The sequence below is a fragment of the Ptychodera flava genome (genome assembly GCF_041260155.1).
Source record: "Ptychodera flava strain L36383 chromosome 23 unlocalized genomic scaffold, AS_Pfla_20210202 Scaffold_24__1_contigs__length_23054250_pilon, whole genome shotgun sequence".
NCBI classification, from domain to species: Eukaryota; Metazoa; Hemichordata; class Enteropneusta; family Ptychoderidae; genus Ptychodera; species Ptychodera flava.
This window is the reverse complement of record NW_027248278.1, coordinates 11,709,163-11,728,078: the sequence shown is the minus strand read 5'-3', so window position 1 is coordinate 11,728,078 and position 18,916 is coordinate 11,709,163. Positions and strand designations below refer to the sequence as shown.

Genomic DNA, 18,916 nt, shown 5'->3' with positions numbered 1-18,916 from the left:
CGTTAAAGATTTTCAAATCATTACAAGTGAACATTATAAATTCATCAGTTCCTGCTTAGCATTATCATCCTAACGTTTATATGAAACATTGCATCCCTTTCTCGCAACTTGTTCTCGTGGAGTACAGGTTATAGGTAGTGCTTCACATGCTGGAGGTGCTGGGTTCGACCCCCGGCAGCAGTATTAGTTGTTGTGTAAAAAAAACGTAACTTCAAATAACACTTCTCTCCCTTGTCATTAATCAACCGTTGCTTCCACATAGGTATCAGGCTGGCTGAAGAAGACGTGGATAGAGTAATAGGATACTACAAAAGGAGGGAAAGGAGTGAAGATAGTAAAAAATTGGGACCCTTCTTGGGACCCTTATATATATATATATATATATTATATATATATATTATATATATATATATATATATATATATATAATATATATATATTATATATATATATATTATGCATGCACAGATGTTAGAGCGGTTTCTCCGATACCTTTACACAGGCACATGAATCTAGGTATGGATAATGCTGGCCAGGTTCTGTTTGTTGAGCGCATGAAGCGTCCGATGAAACTTTTGATGCATATATATTAAGAATATTTTTGCCCGTTGCACCAATTGCCGAGTTTAAGCAAAAATATAACGGCATTGATAGTAAATTATTATCTTTGAATACTACAGAATCTTTATACACTAAACTGAAAAATACTACAAATGTCTACAAAGACATCGTTTATACGGATCTTCCAAATGTGAACAAAATCAATTATATTAATATAATAAATCAAGGACATCTTGACCTAAATGATGTTATTTATAAATACAAGAATTCGATTATTAGGTAGAAGACACTTCTTGATAATTTTCATCAGAGGTTGTGACGACGAATGTCGACAAGCATCTTGTACGACAAGAAATGTGAGGAATGACCCTTTCTTGCCTGCCGCAGTAGGAACAAATCAGCTGCAGTGCTGGAGAGCCGTAAGTTTATCTTTTACATTTCCAAGTGATATTCGTAATATTGCAAGATTCCCCAAGATGTCGATAAAACCATAGGTAATGTTTCTCTACACATCTACATCTACTTTCGCATCGTATGTATGTATGTATGTATGTATGTATGTATGTATGTATGTATGTATGTATGTATGTATGTATGTATGTATGTATGTATGTATGTATGTATGTATGTATGTATGTATGTATGTATGTATGTATGTATGAATGTATGCATGTATGTATGTATGTATGTATGTATGTATGTATGTATGTATGTATGTATGTCTATCTAATATCTATCTATCTATCTATCTATCTATCTATCTATCTATTTATTAGGGTCTCTATTGATGTATCTATTGATGGATGGACGGGCAGACAGATGGACTTTGGGAAACAAAGAGCCGCAGTGGTTTTATCTGACCTGTCTAATATTCTTTAATACTGTTTTCGTACCTCGGTGTAGCACAATCCGCTGTTGCTAGGCACCTTGAGCGTCATAGCCTTTAATACTTACCATGGAATATAACAGACTCAAATTTCTAACGGCTGTTATCTGCCTTAACAGATTTAGATTCCCCCCTCCAAATGTGTCAGCGAACACTGCAGAAGTAGGCAAACACAAAGACACGGCGAACCAATCACAGGGTCGTGATGTGGACAATTCACATCAAATGATACCTGAGAGAAACGGTCCAACCAATCAGTGCGCAGTAACCGATCTTATAAAACAACAAACACAAATCAAATCACTGTAGCAGTTACATATTCAGGACGGTACATATGTCTGGGACGTTACTTATTAAACAGGACAAATGCGACAGCTGCTGCCTACAGAAATACTAGATCTTAATAACGGACCAAAGATTCAATTTTTATTTATTAATATGGAGTACCCTGAGTCTTTCCGTGTGTTGATTAAAGATTGAAACACCGCCGAAGAAACAATTAAAAGTGGATTGCTAAAAGTAATTTGAAACATAAATACATTATAATATGCCATACTGCTGCGGCTTATCATATACCAACATATGACGATCAATTATTTGAACTGTTGGTGAAGTGATGAACTTCCGAGCGAATATTCTTGTCGTTTTTATGACTCAGTTTCGGACATAAGGAACGGACATCAATATATCGTCGATTTGGCAGTTTATGCAAAGCGTCAGACATGAGGCAACTAAATTTCCGACGTCAGTCTTTTTATCTTGTATGTTTAATGGTTTGCATTGGTTTCCTACTTTATGCCATGCAACAAACTTCCAAATCATGTTGGTTTTCAACATATGGCTGTCGACCACTATCTGGACTATCTGACCACGAGGTGAGTTGTGATCGTGATTGAGGTTTTAAAATATTGCACGCACCGCGTTTTGCATAGAACAACAACTCCCCCACAAGATAAAAGTTTGTGGTCTATAGCAGTATTTCTTACGAATATATACAACGAATATAGCGCCACAACCAAGACAACAACTGTTACTTTAAGGCATCGCAGCAAAATCATAAGAACTACATCACTGAAAAGTATGCGTATCATTTTTTATAGCGTAAGCTTAGTTGGTAAATGTACATTACAATTTGACACAGATTAATGTAGATCGCGCCTGGGGGACAGATATTAGGGCTTTCAAACTTTTTCAATTCTATTCTGATCTACCACTTGTACGGTTCATTTTAAAGCTCTTTGTGTAAGAAAACTTTTTACATGCTTAATTTTTCAATGATAGAAAATTTATTTTTCTCCATATAGTTAACACGGGGATGGCGGTCATTTTGAATTTCAAATACTGTAAATCTCTGGTAATTTATTTCCCTGGTACTAAAATTTGCACGGCGACCCCCGATTGTAATTCTTGATTTGAAAGAGAATGGTTGAAAGATTTATTGAGAAAAGTTTGAGCAAATTATTAAGTCTTTTATTTTCGAGGCCCATATTTTCGAGGCGCATATTACCTTAAGGACAATAAACTGCAAAACATTTGCCGTAGTTGGAAGATGTTTTTCCTACTGTGTAGTATATGACGTACCATGTATAATCCGCGATACTCTGAGATAGCTATGACTCACTCATTTCCAGCCATGTTGGAAAATATTACACGTTTAAGAACATGGAAAGTATAAGGACGGCGATTTACATGTGTAGTAAACGAAACAAAATAGCATAGCTAATGGTTAATTATATTCTTTAATGCTCCAATAAAACGTAAAGCATGCTTCAGAAAGTTAGGTTGACTATACTTTAAAACGCAACTTTATTTTATCGCATAAGAAGCCTGATGTCGTTGATTTTTCGTTTAGCCAGGCTTCATCCGTATCCGTCTTGAAGTTAGTGTCAAAACAAAATAGTATGTAGAAATGGTAAAATACCTTAAAGCTCCATAAGCTTTAACTTTTGACATTTTCTCTTATTTTTGTTTTCGATGATGACTTACTTATGTTAATTGTCCTACCAAATAACGAGGAATCACTATCAGTTTGGGATCACAACGCGTACCGTAGGCCAACAACGAGCGATTTTATGTTGCCAATTTCCATTCTAGTCCGGACTTGAATACAACGTTGTTGACATCTGGCGCTTGGCGCGGCTGATTTTTTAGCGGCTGTGCATCGAAGGGGGAGGTAATTTACGATTTATTTTTACGGAAAAACATCATTTTGGAAGAACTAAACATTTTATTGGCGCTTTAACATAATTTACTGAACAAAAAATAGGTAAAAGCGGGTAAAAGTTACAGCTTATGGGGCCTTAAGTGTGACGGGACAGGAGGCTAATCCAAAAGTTAAAGGATATGTATAGAGGTTTAATCGTTTAGTTTGTATAATAATGATTGCAAACAATTTCAAGTTGTCATGTACGATTTTAACTTCTCATACATTCATCTTCTTTCAGCTTGAGAGCGTGCGCACCAAGGATACCAGTCATGGTGGAATTGACACAAACAGTATAGACGATGCTGCTTCGACGGATGTCAACAACATATTTTCAACACCCATAGAGGAAACAAAAGAAACAATGTCAAAAGGAGAGACAATACGATACAAAATGTCAACAACTATCAAAGATCACAGTGATGGTGTTAATAGGACCAAACAAGACGGTTTCTTGACTGAAAGTGTTCCCACAAAGGTCTTAACATTCTTAGAGGAAAGTGTTCCAAAGAACAAGAAACAATTCCGTCCAACAACACCACCTATCGCACAAAATCGTAGAGTTGAAACCGTGAGTGATGGCCGTGCTCGACCTAAATACTTATTTTCTGTACGATCGGCCATGGGAGGAGGAGCCAACACACACTATATGGGTTTCAAAAGCATCATCATGTTCGCACTGCTAACAAATCGTACTTTAGTCATGACTCCATTTTTTCTCTTTGGCGGCAATGTCGGCCATGGTCTGACTGTAGAACACATGAGAGCGTTCAATGAAACTTTCGATGCGGACATTCTGAGAGAATTGTTGCCACTTGCAACAATAGACGAGTACAAGCAGACATGCAATGCACAAAATAGTAAACTTTTAACAGGGAATGTTTCAGAGTCTGCGTACAATATGATGAGAACAGTGGTTTACCGTGACATTGTTAATGTTGACCTACCAACTGTGCAAAGCGTGATCAATGTAATGAACCAAGGCCATGTCGACCTCGATTACCTTATAAATAAGATCAAAGATGTTCAGTGCCTAGCTATAAGATCCCATAGGTCACTTCTTGAAGGCTTCCGAGGTAGCGAGAGGGATAGAATTAAGAAGAGACTCGAAACACACCTCGTACGACCATCGAGAGTGAGGCATATCGTAGATGTCTTACATGACCAAATATGTGATGGAAGAGCCTATCTTGCCTTTCATTTCAGAAACAAGTCGGCAGAAGAGCCGTAAGTTATTTGACACGTGTTCACGTTGCAAGATTATTGCCAAGTCACGATTATGTGTTGCATTACAAGTGTTTAACAAATAAGCGGTATCAGGGAACATTACTCCATCTTAAGGCAGTATGCCCCTCGAAAGTGAAAGACTTAAACTTTTCCTCAAACTTCCCTCAAGGAATCTTTCACCATTCTCTTTCAAAACCAAGAATAAAAATCGGGGGTCACCGTGCAAATTTTGGTACTAGAGAAACAATATTCCAAGATTTACTGATACATGTATTTAAAATTCAAAATGGCCGCTATCCCTGTCTCACCTCTATGAAGAAAATAAAATTTTTGGAATTTCGAAAGACTAAGCCGATGAAAAGTTTTCGCACACCAAGAGCTTTAAAATGAATCCCCACAAGAGGTAGATCAGAAAAGAATTGGAAAAGTTTAAGTCGGACCCGAGTATCTGTCCCCGAGGCGCAGTCTACCTTAAATAGAGGCAAACACCATGTGAAATATTCCATATCCGGAGAGCTATAGCATAATCCATTTATATGGATTCTTACAATATGCAGTGGAATCCATGAGAGTATCAGTCACCATCCAGCACCGAGAATCTGGCATTGAGATATATAATGAATTTCATCATAATTCCAAAGTATTCTGGTAGAATCCAAAATAGAATCCAGTATAATCTTATGTGGATTCAGCTCTTTTGGCACAGTGAAGGGAAATGCCATGGTGTCAGAATGATAATTAGCATATTGAGAATCGTATCACCATGCTACAAAATTGCTGGGTTTGATTTATAGAGCTTTTCATAGGCATACCTAATATGAAGGAGATTATGATGATCTGATGATAGTTATTCTATCGAAGATAATGAAGATGGCGATCATAACGACGATCATGACCTTTATCACGTTGACCATGCTGTCAATGACACTTCGAGTTGAGGTAAAAATTGCAAACAGTACAAGTACTAGCAATATCAGTACTTAAGGTGTTTGCAGTGACAGGAAATGTCATACAGTATCATATTTGCAGTCATCATCTTCCTCTTCAGCAATGCCATCATCACCTTCATCGGATTCATCTCCATTGTCAGCAATAGCTCAGACATCATAGGTGCGTTGTTCATCAAAATGGTCATCATCATTACTATCGTCTTCGTCACAATCTCAACAGCTATTTTAAAGGCGCTATTGTGATGGTATACTCACCTATGTTTGGTATTGAATTTTGATATGCAATGCATTCATTACCACTATCCAATCTACTACTATTACAGATGTTTCTTTGGACGAGAGAAGTACACACAAGAATGTGACTACGTTCTCAGAGAGGGTAAAAAACTAGCGGAAAAAGCCAGTGCTTCCCTAGCTGAGCTGATGCGAAACGATAGTCTGAAGTGCATTTATGTAGCATGCCCTCTGTGGTCATTGGTATGTAATTTTATCATATTATGTGTTACCTTGAGGCTACTATCAGAACGTTTTAGAATTCCAATTGTTAGTTCATTACATATTCTCTTTGCCACCTATACTATCGAATAGAGAAACAAAGTTGGCTAAATAATAATGTGAAGCTAATACTTTAAAAGTCTGAAAAACATTAAGCACAATAGCAACACTCGTTTTCAACTTCTGGTTTTGCAGGACATAAAGATCATATTGTCGAAGTGGATACAAAAGCAAAACGTGATCACATCTCCAGATCTACAGGTTCCAGCAGAATATAAAAAATCGCTAGAAGATTATTATACGTTATCGCTGGTCGAACAAGAAATTGCTTTTAGTAAGTTCAACTTTGTATATTTTCTAATCTTTTAAGAGTCTATTATAGATGTGTGTGTTTTTTATAAAAGGTAAAATGAGGTGATTGTAATTTATATGCACATAATTGCCGTTTATGTGTCGCTTTAATTATGTATTGCAGCATTCTTCGCCATTTCTACGTGCACAACTGTCAATATGAGGAAATATATGTCGCGTAAATTTGTATCTAAAAATAGTGAAATATAATTACACAATGACCCTACGCTACGGCATGCCAGCACTGCTAAACTTTTGATAACTGTAATCGTTGTACGTTCTAAAAAAGAGTTCGTAGTTGTCCGCACTCTAAACATTATGATCGTCCATTCATCGAAATATAAGACTGACGTGCTGAGTTGAAATGTCGTGTGATGTACTTAAGCACAGGCAAATCAGCAACCAGGAAGATGAATAGCGGTTAGGTATGAACCGAAGTAATATATAGTCCCTTAAAAAACTCTGCATACTGAACCGCTGTTGCTTGATATATAACGGATAGATATAATAGTTACGCGTCTGTCACAAATGACGCGTTTGGCCTAAGCACTCGTGTCACAAACGTATCATGCGTGTTTTTGATTATTAAATGCCATTTTGTTTTCGTTTTCTGTCCGCAGGAGCTAAAATCTTTGTAGGCGCTGGATTTTCAAAGTGGTCAGATATAGTGAGGGATGGAAGAGAGGCGATGGGAAGAAAATCTTACAGTATTCGAGATATTGCAAAGATTCCAAAAGATGTCCATAAGACAATGATTTAACAACTATCTTCCCCATATCCTGTAAAGGTTGATAATTTTAGAGTCAAATCGGGTTTAATGAGTACCACATGTATCTTGTAATCACTTCATGAGCGTCTTTATATTGAGTCAGTACGTTAATATTCAGAAATAAAATAAATATATGAGAATGAAATTCATGTTTGTGATTTTTACACTCTTTATATCACTTCAAATAGCTGCAACTTTTGACATTATTTTCATGATTTTACTTTGAACGTGTGGTTTGCCCGTGTAGATAAATATACTGTTGGGTACGCATACATATATTAAGCTTATTAATGTTTTTTCTTGACCGAATGTTTAAATGTGAACAAAAAATATTAAACGGGTGCCGTAATGCACATGGCAAGCTTAGTCAACTTCTGTCAAGGTTATTCTGATATATCCCTAGGAAATTTCATCAAATATGCAAATTCCTGATCAACCATGTCACCCCTTAATATATTTACGGCAGATACTTCCTAATGTTAGCGATATTTATTATATATTTTCGCAGCCATTCTAAATGTATATGTTTTCTCTCAAATCGTTAAATTTTGAGAATAAGCAAAATATATGCAAGCGAAACCTACCACAAACTAATCAGTTCTTGCCATTCCTCCAAAAATCAATGTATTTGATTTCATTCGGATCTGAAATCCGTTGTTTAGATATCGCCTCCGAAGACAATACATAGACACACAGACAGACACCAGTACGACAGTAGCCTTCATATGTGAGCACCTAAGTTAAAAAAGTAGATATGCTTTTGTCATGATGAAAAAACAACTAGTATGTGAACGCAAACGTGACCAAAACAACACTGACAGGTCTACATAAAGGCTTGGTACAACATTCGAGTAGACCATTGTAAGCCATCTTAAGTCAAAAACTTAGACGTTGGTAAGGCAGATAAATTTTCTCAGCACGAAATTAGCAGTAATCTCAGACTAAACATTCAAAATAGTTTGCACGTATTGCTCAATTTTTTACTTCAACTGAAACAGTTTACATTCTCAACAATAACATCAAAGAAGTTATGCCGACGACTAAACCACTTGTTTAAATTCCCCTCAGTCATATTTCTAGGATTTAGTTTACAACAGCCGGAACAGTCTGCGGGTGGCAAGGTGATACAGATTCAATAAAGTGTTTGAAAAAATTAAAATTAAGAGGGATGTTATGAAATCGCAAATATTGACCACTTTCTGTTCAATAATATATGCTTTAATGATAATAATATATAATTGTCTAGATATTAAGATAACATGAGCCCCAGGACAGTTATTTTAATTCTAAAATATTTACGATACTTTTCTGATCTTCCACTTACAGTGGTACATTTTAAAGCGATCGCAGTTCTAGTGTTTTCGAAAATCGAAATAGTTGTCACAGGAATAGAAGTCATTTGAATTTCAACATGGATTTCTCTAGAACAAAATGTCGCATGATGAAGCCTGATTTTTATTGTTTTATTTGCTGGGAGAATGATCGAAAATTTCACAGAAGAAAATTTCAGCAAAATGTTTACTTTTAAGGCAGCTGCTGCCTTAAAGCGATTTGTTGCCTTGGAACTGAAGCAGTGAAAAATTAATATCGCATTAATTGCATCGGGAGAAATTCCAAATTTTGAACTGATAGACTTTCTATTGTGAAAATAATCAAAAATATGCAATTAAATTTGGATGAATTTTGTTACGAGAGGGGGAGGGGGTTGGAGTATTCCTGTGCCAATCATACAAACGATTCCATTGTATCATCATCAAACAACATTTGGTATAAAGGTACGTTTCATTTTGAAGAAAATAATATTTGTACTCAACCAGCCACACATACTAGGCGCACCTGCATGTTTAATTTCTCTTCAAATCAACTATCTGGCACAGCTATTGACTTTCCTACTCCGTTATATCGACTCACTTCTGAAATGTTCCGCCAATATCATCGACGTTTTCTCTACTGTTCACTTTTCATTATTTCTGTTTTGGTGTTTCTGTATCTTGCACAACAAACATCAACGTCGATGCGGTTCAGCGCTCACCGTTATCTATTGCAACCTGGACGTGTACAGAAGGTGAGTAAACTGTATTCATGTCTAAATGTCAATCTACGACAAAATGAACATTGCATGGAAAAAGAGGCGCGTGCCTTGTCATGACCACACAGCGTGTATTATAGTCAGAATTCTTGGTTGGCATAAGAATGCTCTAATTAGCAACAACGTACAAGATGACCTGTAGACTTCGTCTTTTTCAAGGAATAGCTGCGTTCTCAGTATTTGTGTTGCAACATCCACTACAGAGAAATTCATGATCAATTATCTTAGCCTATTTAGACATCAAAATTCAACAGTCAAGAAAGCAAATGGATAAAATACGGGTACTGTAAAAGTTTCTGCTGTCTTAATCTTGCTTCCTTTGTTCATTTTCCTGTAATCGTTAAGGTCGGTAACGTAGGTATATAAGGTGCCAACCACAAACAACAGGAAGATGTCAATAATGAAAATCTCGTTACCACAAATGGAAACATGCCTGAATTATTATTTTCAACACATCAGGAACACAAGACCAAAGAACTCCTACAATCTCCAAGTAAAGAGAAGACAATCGGTGTTGACATTCCCAAGGAAAACACTTCTCCGCGTCGCTACATACTTTCTGTTAGGCCTCACATGAAAGGGGACGGTGCCAGTACGCAATACTGGATGTTTAAAAACGTCATCATGATGGCATTACTAACAAAGCGGACTCTCGTAATGACACCGTTTTTCTTGAGTGGCGGCAACGTTGAACAAGGTGTACACGCTGATCGTATGAGGGCGTTCAACGATACCTTTGACGTCAACATTTTGTCGAAATTGTTGCCTGTGGCAACAATAGACCAGTATAAACAGAGTTGTAGTGAAAACAACACACTTATTATAAGGTTACGTATTCCAGACGTAACGTACCAACGACTAAGTACAAAGCTATTTCGTGACTTAATCAATGTCGATCTTCCAAGTGAAGGTAAATTAATAAAAGATAATGCAAAACTTGAAGACATTGTGCAAAAATACAAAGATGTGAATGCCTGGCAATCACACCGTTCAAAGACTATTTAAATGATTCGGTGGTAGTGAAAGGAAGGAAATGGAGAAAGCTGTAGACAAACACCTTGTACGGCCACCTAAAGTAAGACATATTGTCGATGTCATATACGATCAAATTTGTGATGGAAAACCTTATCTGGCATATCACTTTAGGAACAGGACAGCTGAAATGCCGTGAGTATACTGTCAAAACATATTAAGCATGTAGTGTTTCCTATAACTATCGTATATCATTACAAGATACGGTTACTTTTACAAGATTACGAATGATTAAGACACCTTATGACAATTCTGTCTATACGTAGATATGTTCATCCAACCCGGATTAACTGTACCACAGCTGAATTTAATATTCTGGTAATTGTGTAACGTTCGAAATATTTAAATGAGGATGGCAAAGTTATTCGTTTATACAAAGGCATTTTGAGATAATGGGTTACATCGACAAGAAAATGGATAGGACGGAATGGGGAGATGATGGTGACGAAGATCACGACAACGACGACGACGACGACAACGTGGATGATGATGATGATGATGATGATGATGATGATGAACACGACGCTTATTGTGCTGGTGGCAGTGGTGATTGTGGTGGTTGCTGTTGTATAGGTGGAACGTCAAGTAATCTAGTACATATATTATAAACCCTGTAATGAGGAATTAGAAATTTACATGGCTATTTGAAAAGATAAAACGTTTTAACACTTATTAGGGTCAAGATCATTACAATAACTACCTTGATCATTTCGACCAGTGCGAAGATCATGTCACATAATTTTTCCAACTGTTACCACCATCATCATCTTTATCATCATTATCATCTATAGTGTGTCCGTGATAACAAAGGAAATCACTTCAGGTTCTTTATGTATTTATTAATACAGATGCATCTTTCAAGTAAACCCCGAGGCCTGTAAAGCTATCGTTGAGGAACTAAATGAATTGTCAGAAATGGCAAGTGCTGCACTGTATGAATTGATGACCCGGGAGAGTATAGAGTGCATTTATGTGGCATGTCCGCTATGGTCGAAGGTTGGTTCAGAGATCCCTGGCAAATTGATGTCAGTTAAACATAAGCAGGGATATTAGCGTTTGAGAATTATCTGAAAGTTATCTATAATTTACGCGGCAGTAAAGATTCATGTGCTATGGTATTTTTTGTATTATGGTTACTTGCTCCCTTTCAAAAACCTCTCAGCACAACACTGACGGTAAAAATCATGTTGGTAAGATAATATATATACATCGAAGCAGAACTTAACGGTAAAATCGAAAATAAAAGTATTCATGTATGTGGATATATATATATATATATATATATATATATATATATATATATATATATATATATATATATATAACTGGTACTTCGCACGGAAACATATTTTATATATGATTAGACAGACAGAGAAGAGGGTCAGAAACAGACAGACAGACAGACAGACAGACAGACAGACAGACAGAAAGACAGACAGAGGCAGAGTCATAGAACAAGAGGCAGATATGTAAATAAATGAAATGTCAAATATCAAATTTCTTGTGAAATTTATTTCAGGGCATAACACTTATTCTGTCCAAGATGATACCGATGAACCACATAATTACTTTTCAAGATATAGAGATTTCTTCAGAATACACTACATTTATAGGAGATTACTATATGCTATCCCTCATCGAACAGGAAATTGCATTTAGTAAGTTGAACAATTTGATACATATAACATTTTCATGATTTTTGTTATTTGTAACAGTACGGTAGTAGTCTGTTATGTTCAGAAATCGTTCAGGTATATTTCAAAAGTTACTAGTGAATGAGAAACGAAATTAGAGCTAAACAATTGTCACAGTGTAAATACGCTTTTCCATATGATGTCGTCAACATACTTTGCATATGATTAAATCGACTGAGTCATAGTGACTTTGTATTCACTACTTTATGGACAACAACAAATATGATACTCCTTTTCACCTTATTTAACTGAAACTAACCCAATCTACGTACATATTGGTAGTTGGCTTCATTACAAAAGCGGTATATATTTATATAAGCGAAATATATTCAGGGCCTGCTTATTGTCGATTAACATTGAACATTTGTTTCAACACAACAATATGGAATTATCACCGTATAGTGTACCTGACGTTTTTTTCTTCTTAATAGCTACAATACAATAATTAGCTACAATATTCACTAAACCAATGTAAGCTACTGATATATACTTTCACTCAGACCTTTATAATGAATCTCGACTAAGATAAGTGTGCTATCGTGAAATTTTAAATATCAAATTTGGGAGTATAATCATTTAAATCTCAAATTAGTTTTATGTTATTAGTTTTTTGTTTTTAAACTTTCGCTACTTGCCGTTTCGCAATTACCGGTTGTGGCAACTCGTTCTTACTTCCAGGAGCCCAAATCTTTGTATCTGCGGGAGTTTCCAAGTGGTCTCAGATCGTGGTCGAAGGAAGAAAGGCCATCGGAAGAACGTCTTATAATATTCGACAACTTGCAAAGATCCCTGAAACTGTCCATAGAGATATAATTTAGAGACTAAATGATACTAGACATGCTATCATTGCCACCACATTAAAATCTAAACAGACAAATCAGGAATGATGGCACATTTAGGTGTTGCATTGGCCTTTTCCATTAAGCGAGTCGCTGAGTTGAATGGCCTAGGCAGGCGGGGTCAGCGTGTTATCTTCGACAAGCAATATATCTCATCTTCAAGTTTACCCACACTTAAAACATATTCAAGTACAAATTACTGCTCTGTATTTATTTGCGGTGTTTGTATATTATAAATTATTCCAAATAAAGTCACTTTTAGTATACTCTCAATGTTATTGATTTTAAATGTAATTTACTTAGAACATTAATTCAATGTACATGATTTATGAGATATTTTGTTTTAGAAGTCCCTTTGTAAAATAGTAACTCAATTGTAAGACCTAATATTTGGATGCTTGTTATATCCGACATTATACTGTTTATTATATCCTCAACAATGGACTGGGCGCACGAAGATATGTGACCATGTGATCTACGTCAGGAGGGCAAAGGGAGCCCTTCATGGAGGTCAACAAAGTCACTTTTGCTATTACGAGAAACTCCGAGACAAATTATTCTGTTTAATTTTATCATTATATTATATTATATTATATTATATTATACTATATTATATTATATTATATTATATTATACTATACTATATTATATTATATTATATTATATTATATTATATTATATTATATTATATTATATTATATATATTATATTATATTATATTATATTATATTATATTATAATATATTTATTATATTTTATTATATTATATTATATTATATTATAACTTATAACTTTTGTATTTACCGATGTGTTAAATATACCTAATATTCCTGACAAAAATGTTCAAGCACTTTCTGCGACGCCTTTACAACATCTTGCCTTTATATTCGAAGAGTGACTGATTTCTCTGAGTGAGTTTCATTATATATCTATTGAATTTTAAACGTAATAACCAAATTATCACTTCGACAAATTTATACCTTAAGAACAGACAGAGATATTGAGTATACGTAGAGGTGGTGATATACAATTAAGTGGAATTTAAAATTGTTAAACTGCTAGACTGTTAAAGCAACAGATAATATAGAAACAACATTTGCTAATCATACCCAGGTTGTTAGTGTTAGGTTAAATATTTAACACCTTTGATATTCAATTATATAACATTTGGAAGCTATGATAATGTTAAAGGTTGTTTAGGCTTTCTTATCTGAGACGTATCAATCTTTAACAGATTCTCAAACCTGTTGAGCTAGGTATATATGCTGTTCTGGTAACATTCAGAACGCGCTTGATCCTGGTGTATGATTACCTACCATCTACTGCGTCAAAGGATCATTGGGCAAGTTCGGAGGTCTTTTGTCGAGTGACAATTACTGTCACCAATAAGGATACAAATTTATGGCAAAAACGAATACCTCAAAATGTCAAAACTTTTCGTCCCCAAATAAAGAATCTTTGTTTAACAAAGTCAGGATAAATGACGAAGGAGTACCCGCCAGTACAAAATGCAAAGCAAAAGGCTCAAAGTTGACACTTTTCGCTACATAGTTTATGTTAGGCATAACATGAAAGGGGCTGGCAGTAGGTGCTAAAAGTATTAAAAGTTATGAAAGTGATGGTAACGTTGCCCAAGTTCTTACCGCTGATCGTATGAGGGCGTTCAATGATATCTTCGATGTATGTCGGCGGAATAGATAGATCAGTACAGTCAGAATTACAACGGACAAAACTCTTCTAAAAAGTTGAGTATATCGGATTCAACGTAGCAAAAAATAAAAATATCACTGTATAACAACGTCAAGTATATCGATCTTCAAATTTAAGACAATTAACATGCAATAATGCTGTTCATATTGATGAAGATGCAATGTGTTTATGTACGTGTCCACACTGGTCAGTAAGTTCAAACCCACAACGTACCGCACCCAGTCACCTAGCGAAAACGTCATAGTCAAAACCACTCGGCAAATATCCTCACTATCAAACCAGATATGAACTGAATATGCTCACGTGTTTTACACCAGGTTCATTAGTAGTACTACGCTTAACAGAACAATGAGATATATGTTATCACTATATGTAGCAGGTTTTTTTAAACTTCGTACAATACTCTCAGAGTTTAATCACTTATTACAAAACTTTATTCGATATGCAAATGAGCTGTTAATTAACTTGACACTGCTCAATGCTTTATGGGACAATTAGATATCCTTCAGATAAACATTTGTAGCACGTTTTATTTAATTCAATGCTGTAATTTTAGAGTAATATCACTAATTACAAAGTTCATTAAATATGCAAATAAACGCTAAATTAACTTGACACTGCCAAATGCTTCTCAGTACAATTAGATATTTATCAAAACAATATCTGTACCCGATTTCACTGATTTGGGTGCCGTAATTTCAGAGTTATAAACCTAAGTACAAAGTTCATTACATATGCAAATGAACCCTTAATTAATTTTACACTAATAAATGCTTTACACTACAGTTAGATATCAGTCGGATCAGTATCTGCAGCAGATTTCATCACATTTGGTGAAGTTATATCGGAGTTATATGACTAATTACAAACCTTCATAAAATGAGTAAATGAGCTATTTATTAACTTGACACTGCCTAATGTTTCTAAGTATAACTAGATATATATATCAGATCAATATTTGTTGCAAGTATCATCAAGTTTGGTGCAGGAATTTCAGAGTTATCTCACTAATAACAAAAGTTCATTAAATATGCAAATGAGAAGATAATTGACATGACACTCACAGTATCATCATAGTGTTCTTAGATTGTCATCTGTGAAAAGTTTCATGAAATTTTGTGCAGTATTTCTTGATATATGTCTGCACTGTCATTACCGTCTCCATAGGGAAACCATGGTACGGGAAAAAAAACGATATTGCATAACTTCATTAATATGCAAGCCACACTAACCAAAATCTAATGTCAGTTCTTGCAAGTAGCATATGGTACCTGTGTACCAAATCTGACTTGAATCCGTACAGGCGTTTTTGAGTTATCGTGTAAACAGACAGACAGACACACACACACACACACACACACACGGACAGACAGACAGACATCGCTATGACATTAGCCCACGTGTTTACACACGTGAGCTAAAAAGGGGTTCAATAACCGAGCTCAGTGGTTACAATTTTTCTGACTGCGACCCTTCACACGTTGTGGAGTTCATGAAGCACTCGCACTTGCCAACTCGCTATTAGACATCATACGCAAACTTTTCCAGAGCAATTAATACATCGCTGTTGTGGGCGAAAGAGAGCCTCGGGGACAATTCTGTTCATTAGCACAGCTATCAACCAAGGGTACATATGAACGAAATATGCAAAGCTTGCTGTGACATGTGTAACGTCGGTGGACCGATATTTCGCAGGTTTTAGTGAAACATCCAAGTTTAACTGTTGACGAAGAATCAAACAAATGTTTTCTGAAGTGCACATACTTCACTAAAGACCAGAAGCCTGCTTTTAAGAAAGAAATAAAACTTCACACATGCTGCACTTCTAGTTGTTTTCATTTCATCGTAGAAGCGTAGATACACTTTGGTTACTTGTTCGGCACAAAACAAAAGAATTCTGTTCAACGAAATCGCCATGTTTGACTGATATGGAATTGGTACTGTATGTCAGAGAAAACTTTGTATTTTTAATGATTTTAAATGACACCACGGTGTTTGTAAATGAGTACATCAATACGATTGACAACGCTGTCCATCATATTAACATATTGTACTGTGCCATTCAAAAGAACTGCCAACACTCAATGAAGCATCACCTCTCCTGCATGCTGGCATCTTTCCGCGATCACAGGACGAAGAGATTCAAAGACAATGTTGTCTGTGCATATCTTTCTTTGACATTGTGTCATTCATGACTAACTGTACATACATCGTCATGCAGGCGCGAAAATCGAACTTTAATATTTCAAAAATGCACCAATGAAATGTTTCCTTCTCGCCGAGGAAGCAAGTTTGGACCGTGATCTCATAATTTCATACATCTGAGTATCCCCAAACAGAGATTTTGACCCCGAAATCTATATTCGAAAAGAAAAGGTCACGATTTTCAAAACAAAGGGAGGGAATTTGCTCGATTGACGCGCAGATCCAGTGGCATTAATGGCTGGAGTACATTCTGAATACTAATTTATGTAATTTTTATGCAAATGAACAACTCCTATGATGGTTGATTGATCAGACTGAGAAATGTTATCCTCAAAGTGAAAAAGGCCCTCATTTGATGGCTTTGTGAAGATGACGACGGAATAAAAGCAATTAACATCGCGAAATAAGTATCAGTTCGGTAAAAATGGCTAATTTCACAATATTGAGTGCGAAAATAGCCGTCCATGCAGTATTCAATCGCCCTCTCCGTAACGACACCATAGACTACCAACACTCTAAATCATTAATCAACCGTTTTGGTGATACCCTTTGACTTCAGAAGTCAATTTGGCTATTTTACTATCCCTGTAAATACATACGTATGGTGGAATGGAGAGGAAATAAGGGCAGGATTATTTGCATATATGCAGATGTTGAAGAAAATATAAAGAACTTCTTCATACCAATGAGTACCAATGCTATTTATCATATACCTACATTCACGTGCCTGTGTAAAGCTATAGGAGAAAGCGCCCTCAGATCCGTGTAATATACCCCTTTTTGCTAACTAAAAGTAACACCATAAATCGTTCTAAAGTAATTCTGCTTTACCAACTATGATTGCCCAGAATACCATATGCCTTAAAGTCTACCCTTTAGGAACACCTCTTAACACTGTTTGTACAAAAGAAAGAAAACACCAATCCCATGATTCACATTTGCCATATTGTCTTTTAGTATGTACACCTTATGCCGTACATCACGATGCTTGTGTTATTTAGGTTTTATGTGTTGAACTTACGACAGCTTCTGAAAACACCAAATTAAATAAACCCATGGCGTATACACAGATGATAATCGACTTTGCTGCGAAAATGCACATTCAGTGTTCAATGTTTGCAACTGATTGAGTATTCCACAAGGAGAATAATGCGCCACACGAGAAGTTAAACAGAGATATTAGAAATAGGAATGCTGTATTCTTCGTTATATTTTGCTATGGCTCTCTATTGTTTTAAATAGATTCGTGGAAGATAAGTTTAACATTTTTTGTCTCTTGCCGCAGATGGACCTGACCATTTGGATATCTGTTTTCTCCTCTCTGTCGTTTTTCCTTTTGGTTCCAGTGATAACTCAAGTGACCTTTGCTTTTAAATTGATGACCGTCTTATTACAGATAAGGTTACCGAATTATGAATACGATACTTGGTGTTACGTGTGAATATTAACTGCACCTGCGCATGTTTAATTTTGTATGGTAATAAAAAAATGTTCCAAATGCAATAAAAAAGGCATTATTATATAAGCCTTAGTTGGCTATTTGGTAAGTTTCGTATTATTTTTGGTTAAATAATATATGTGTTATATATATATTAGTAACAGCTGAAAATTTGATAAATTAAAATGTTGCACGTTGTTAGGTTGACTCTTCAATTCAATAATGCGTCGCCATAGCAACCCTTAATTGGATTTCTAATCGGGTAGCTGAGAAAAGCGAATGTGACATAAGACTTCAGAGTGTTTCACAACCTTTCTGCATATTCAGTCGAATGTGTTGCGTCAGAAATTTGAGAGGATCATGCACACCAAACATATACTTAAGATTGGACAATCTGGAACACATCTGATATAGCCAACAAATAATGACGCATTATTTTACAACACAAACTGGAGTGACATTTTCAA

At 35.7% G+C, this 18,916-nt stretch overlaps 1 protein-coding gene across 1 annotated transcript; it reads left to right on the top strand.

Moving 5' to 3' along the window:
- Positions 1-2,117: 2,117 nt before the first annotated feature.
- Positions 2,118-7,433, top strand: LOC139124425 (uncharacterized). The gene is made up of 5 exons (XM_070690558.1): positions 2,118-2,322; positions 3,892-4,877; positions 6,151-6,304; positions 6,518-6,656; positions 7,294-7,433. Exons 1-5 carry the CDS (start codon positions 2,170-2,172, stop codon positions 7,431-7,433), a joined length of 1,572 nt encoding a protein of 523 aa, XP_070546659.1. The 5' UTR covers positions 2,118-2,169.
- The last annotated feature ends 11,483 nt before the right edge of the window (positions 7,434-18,916 follow it).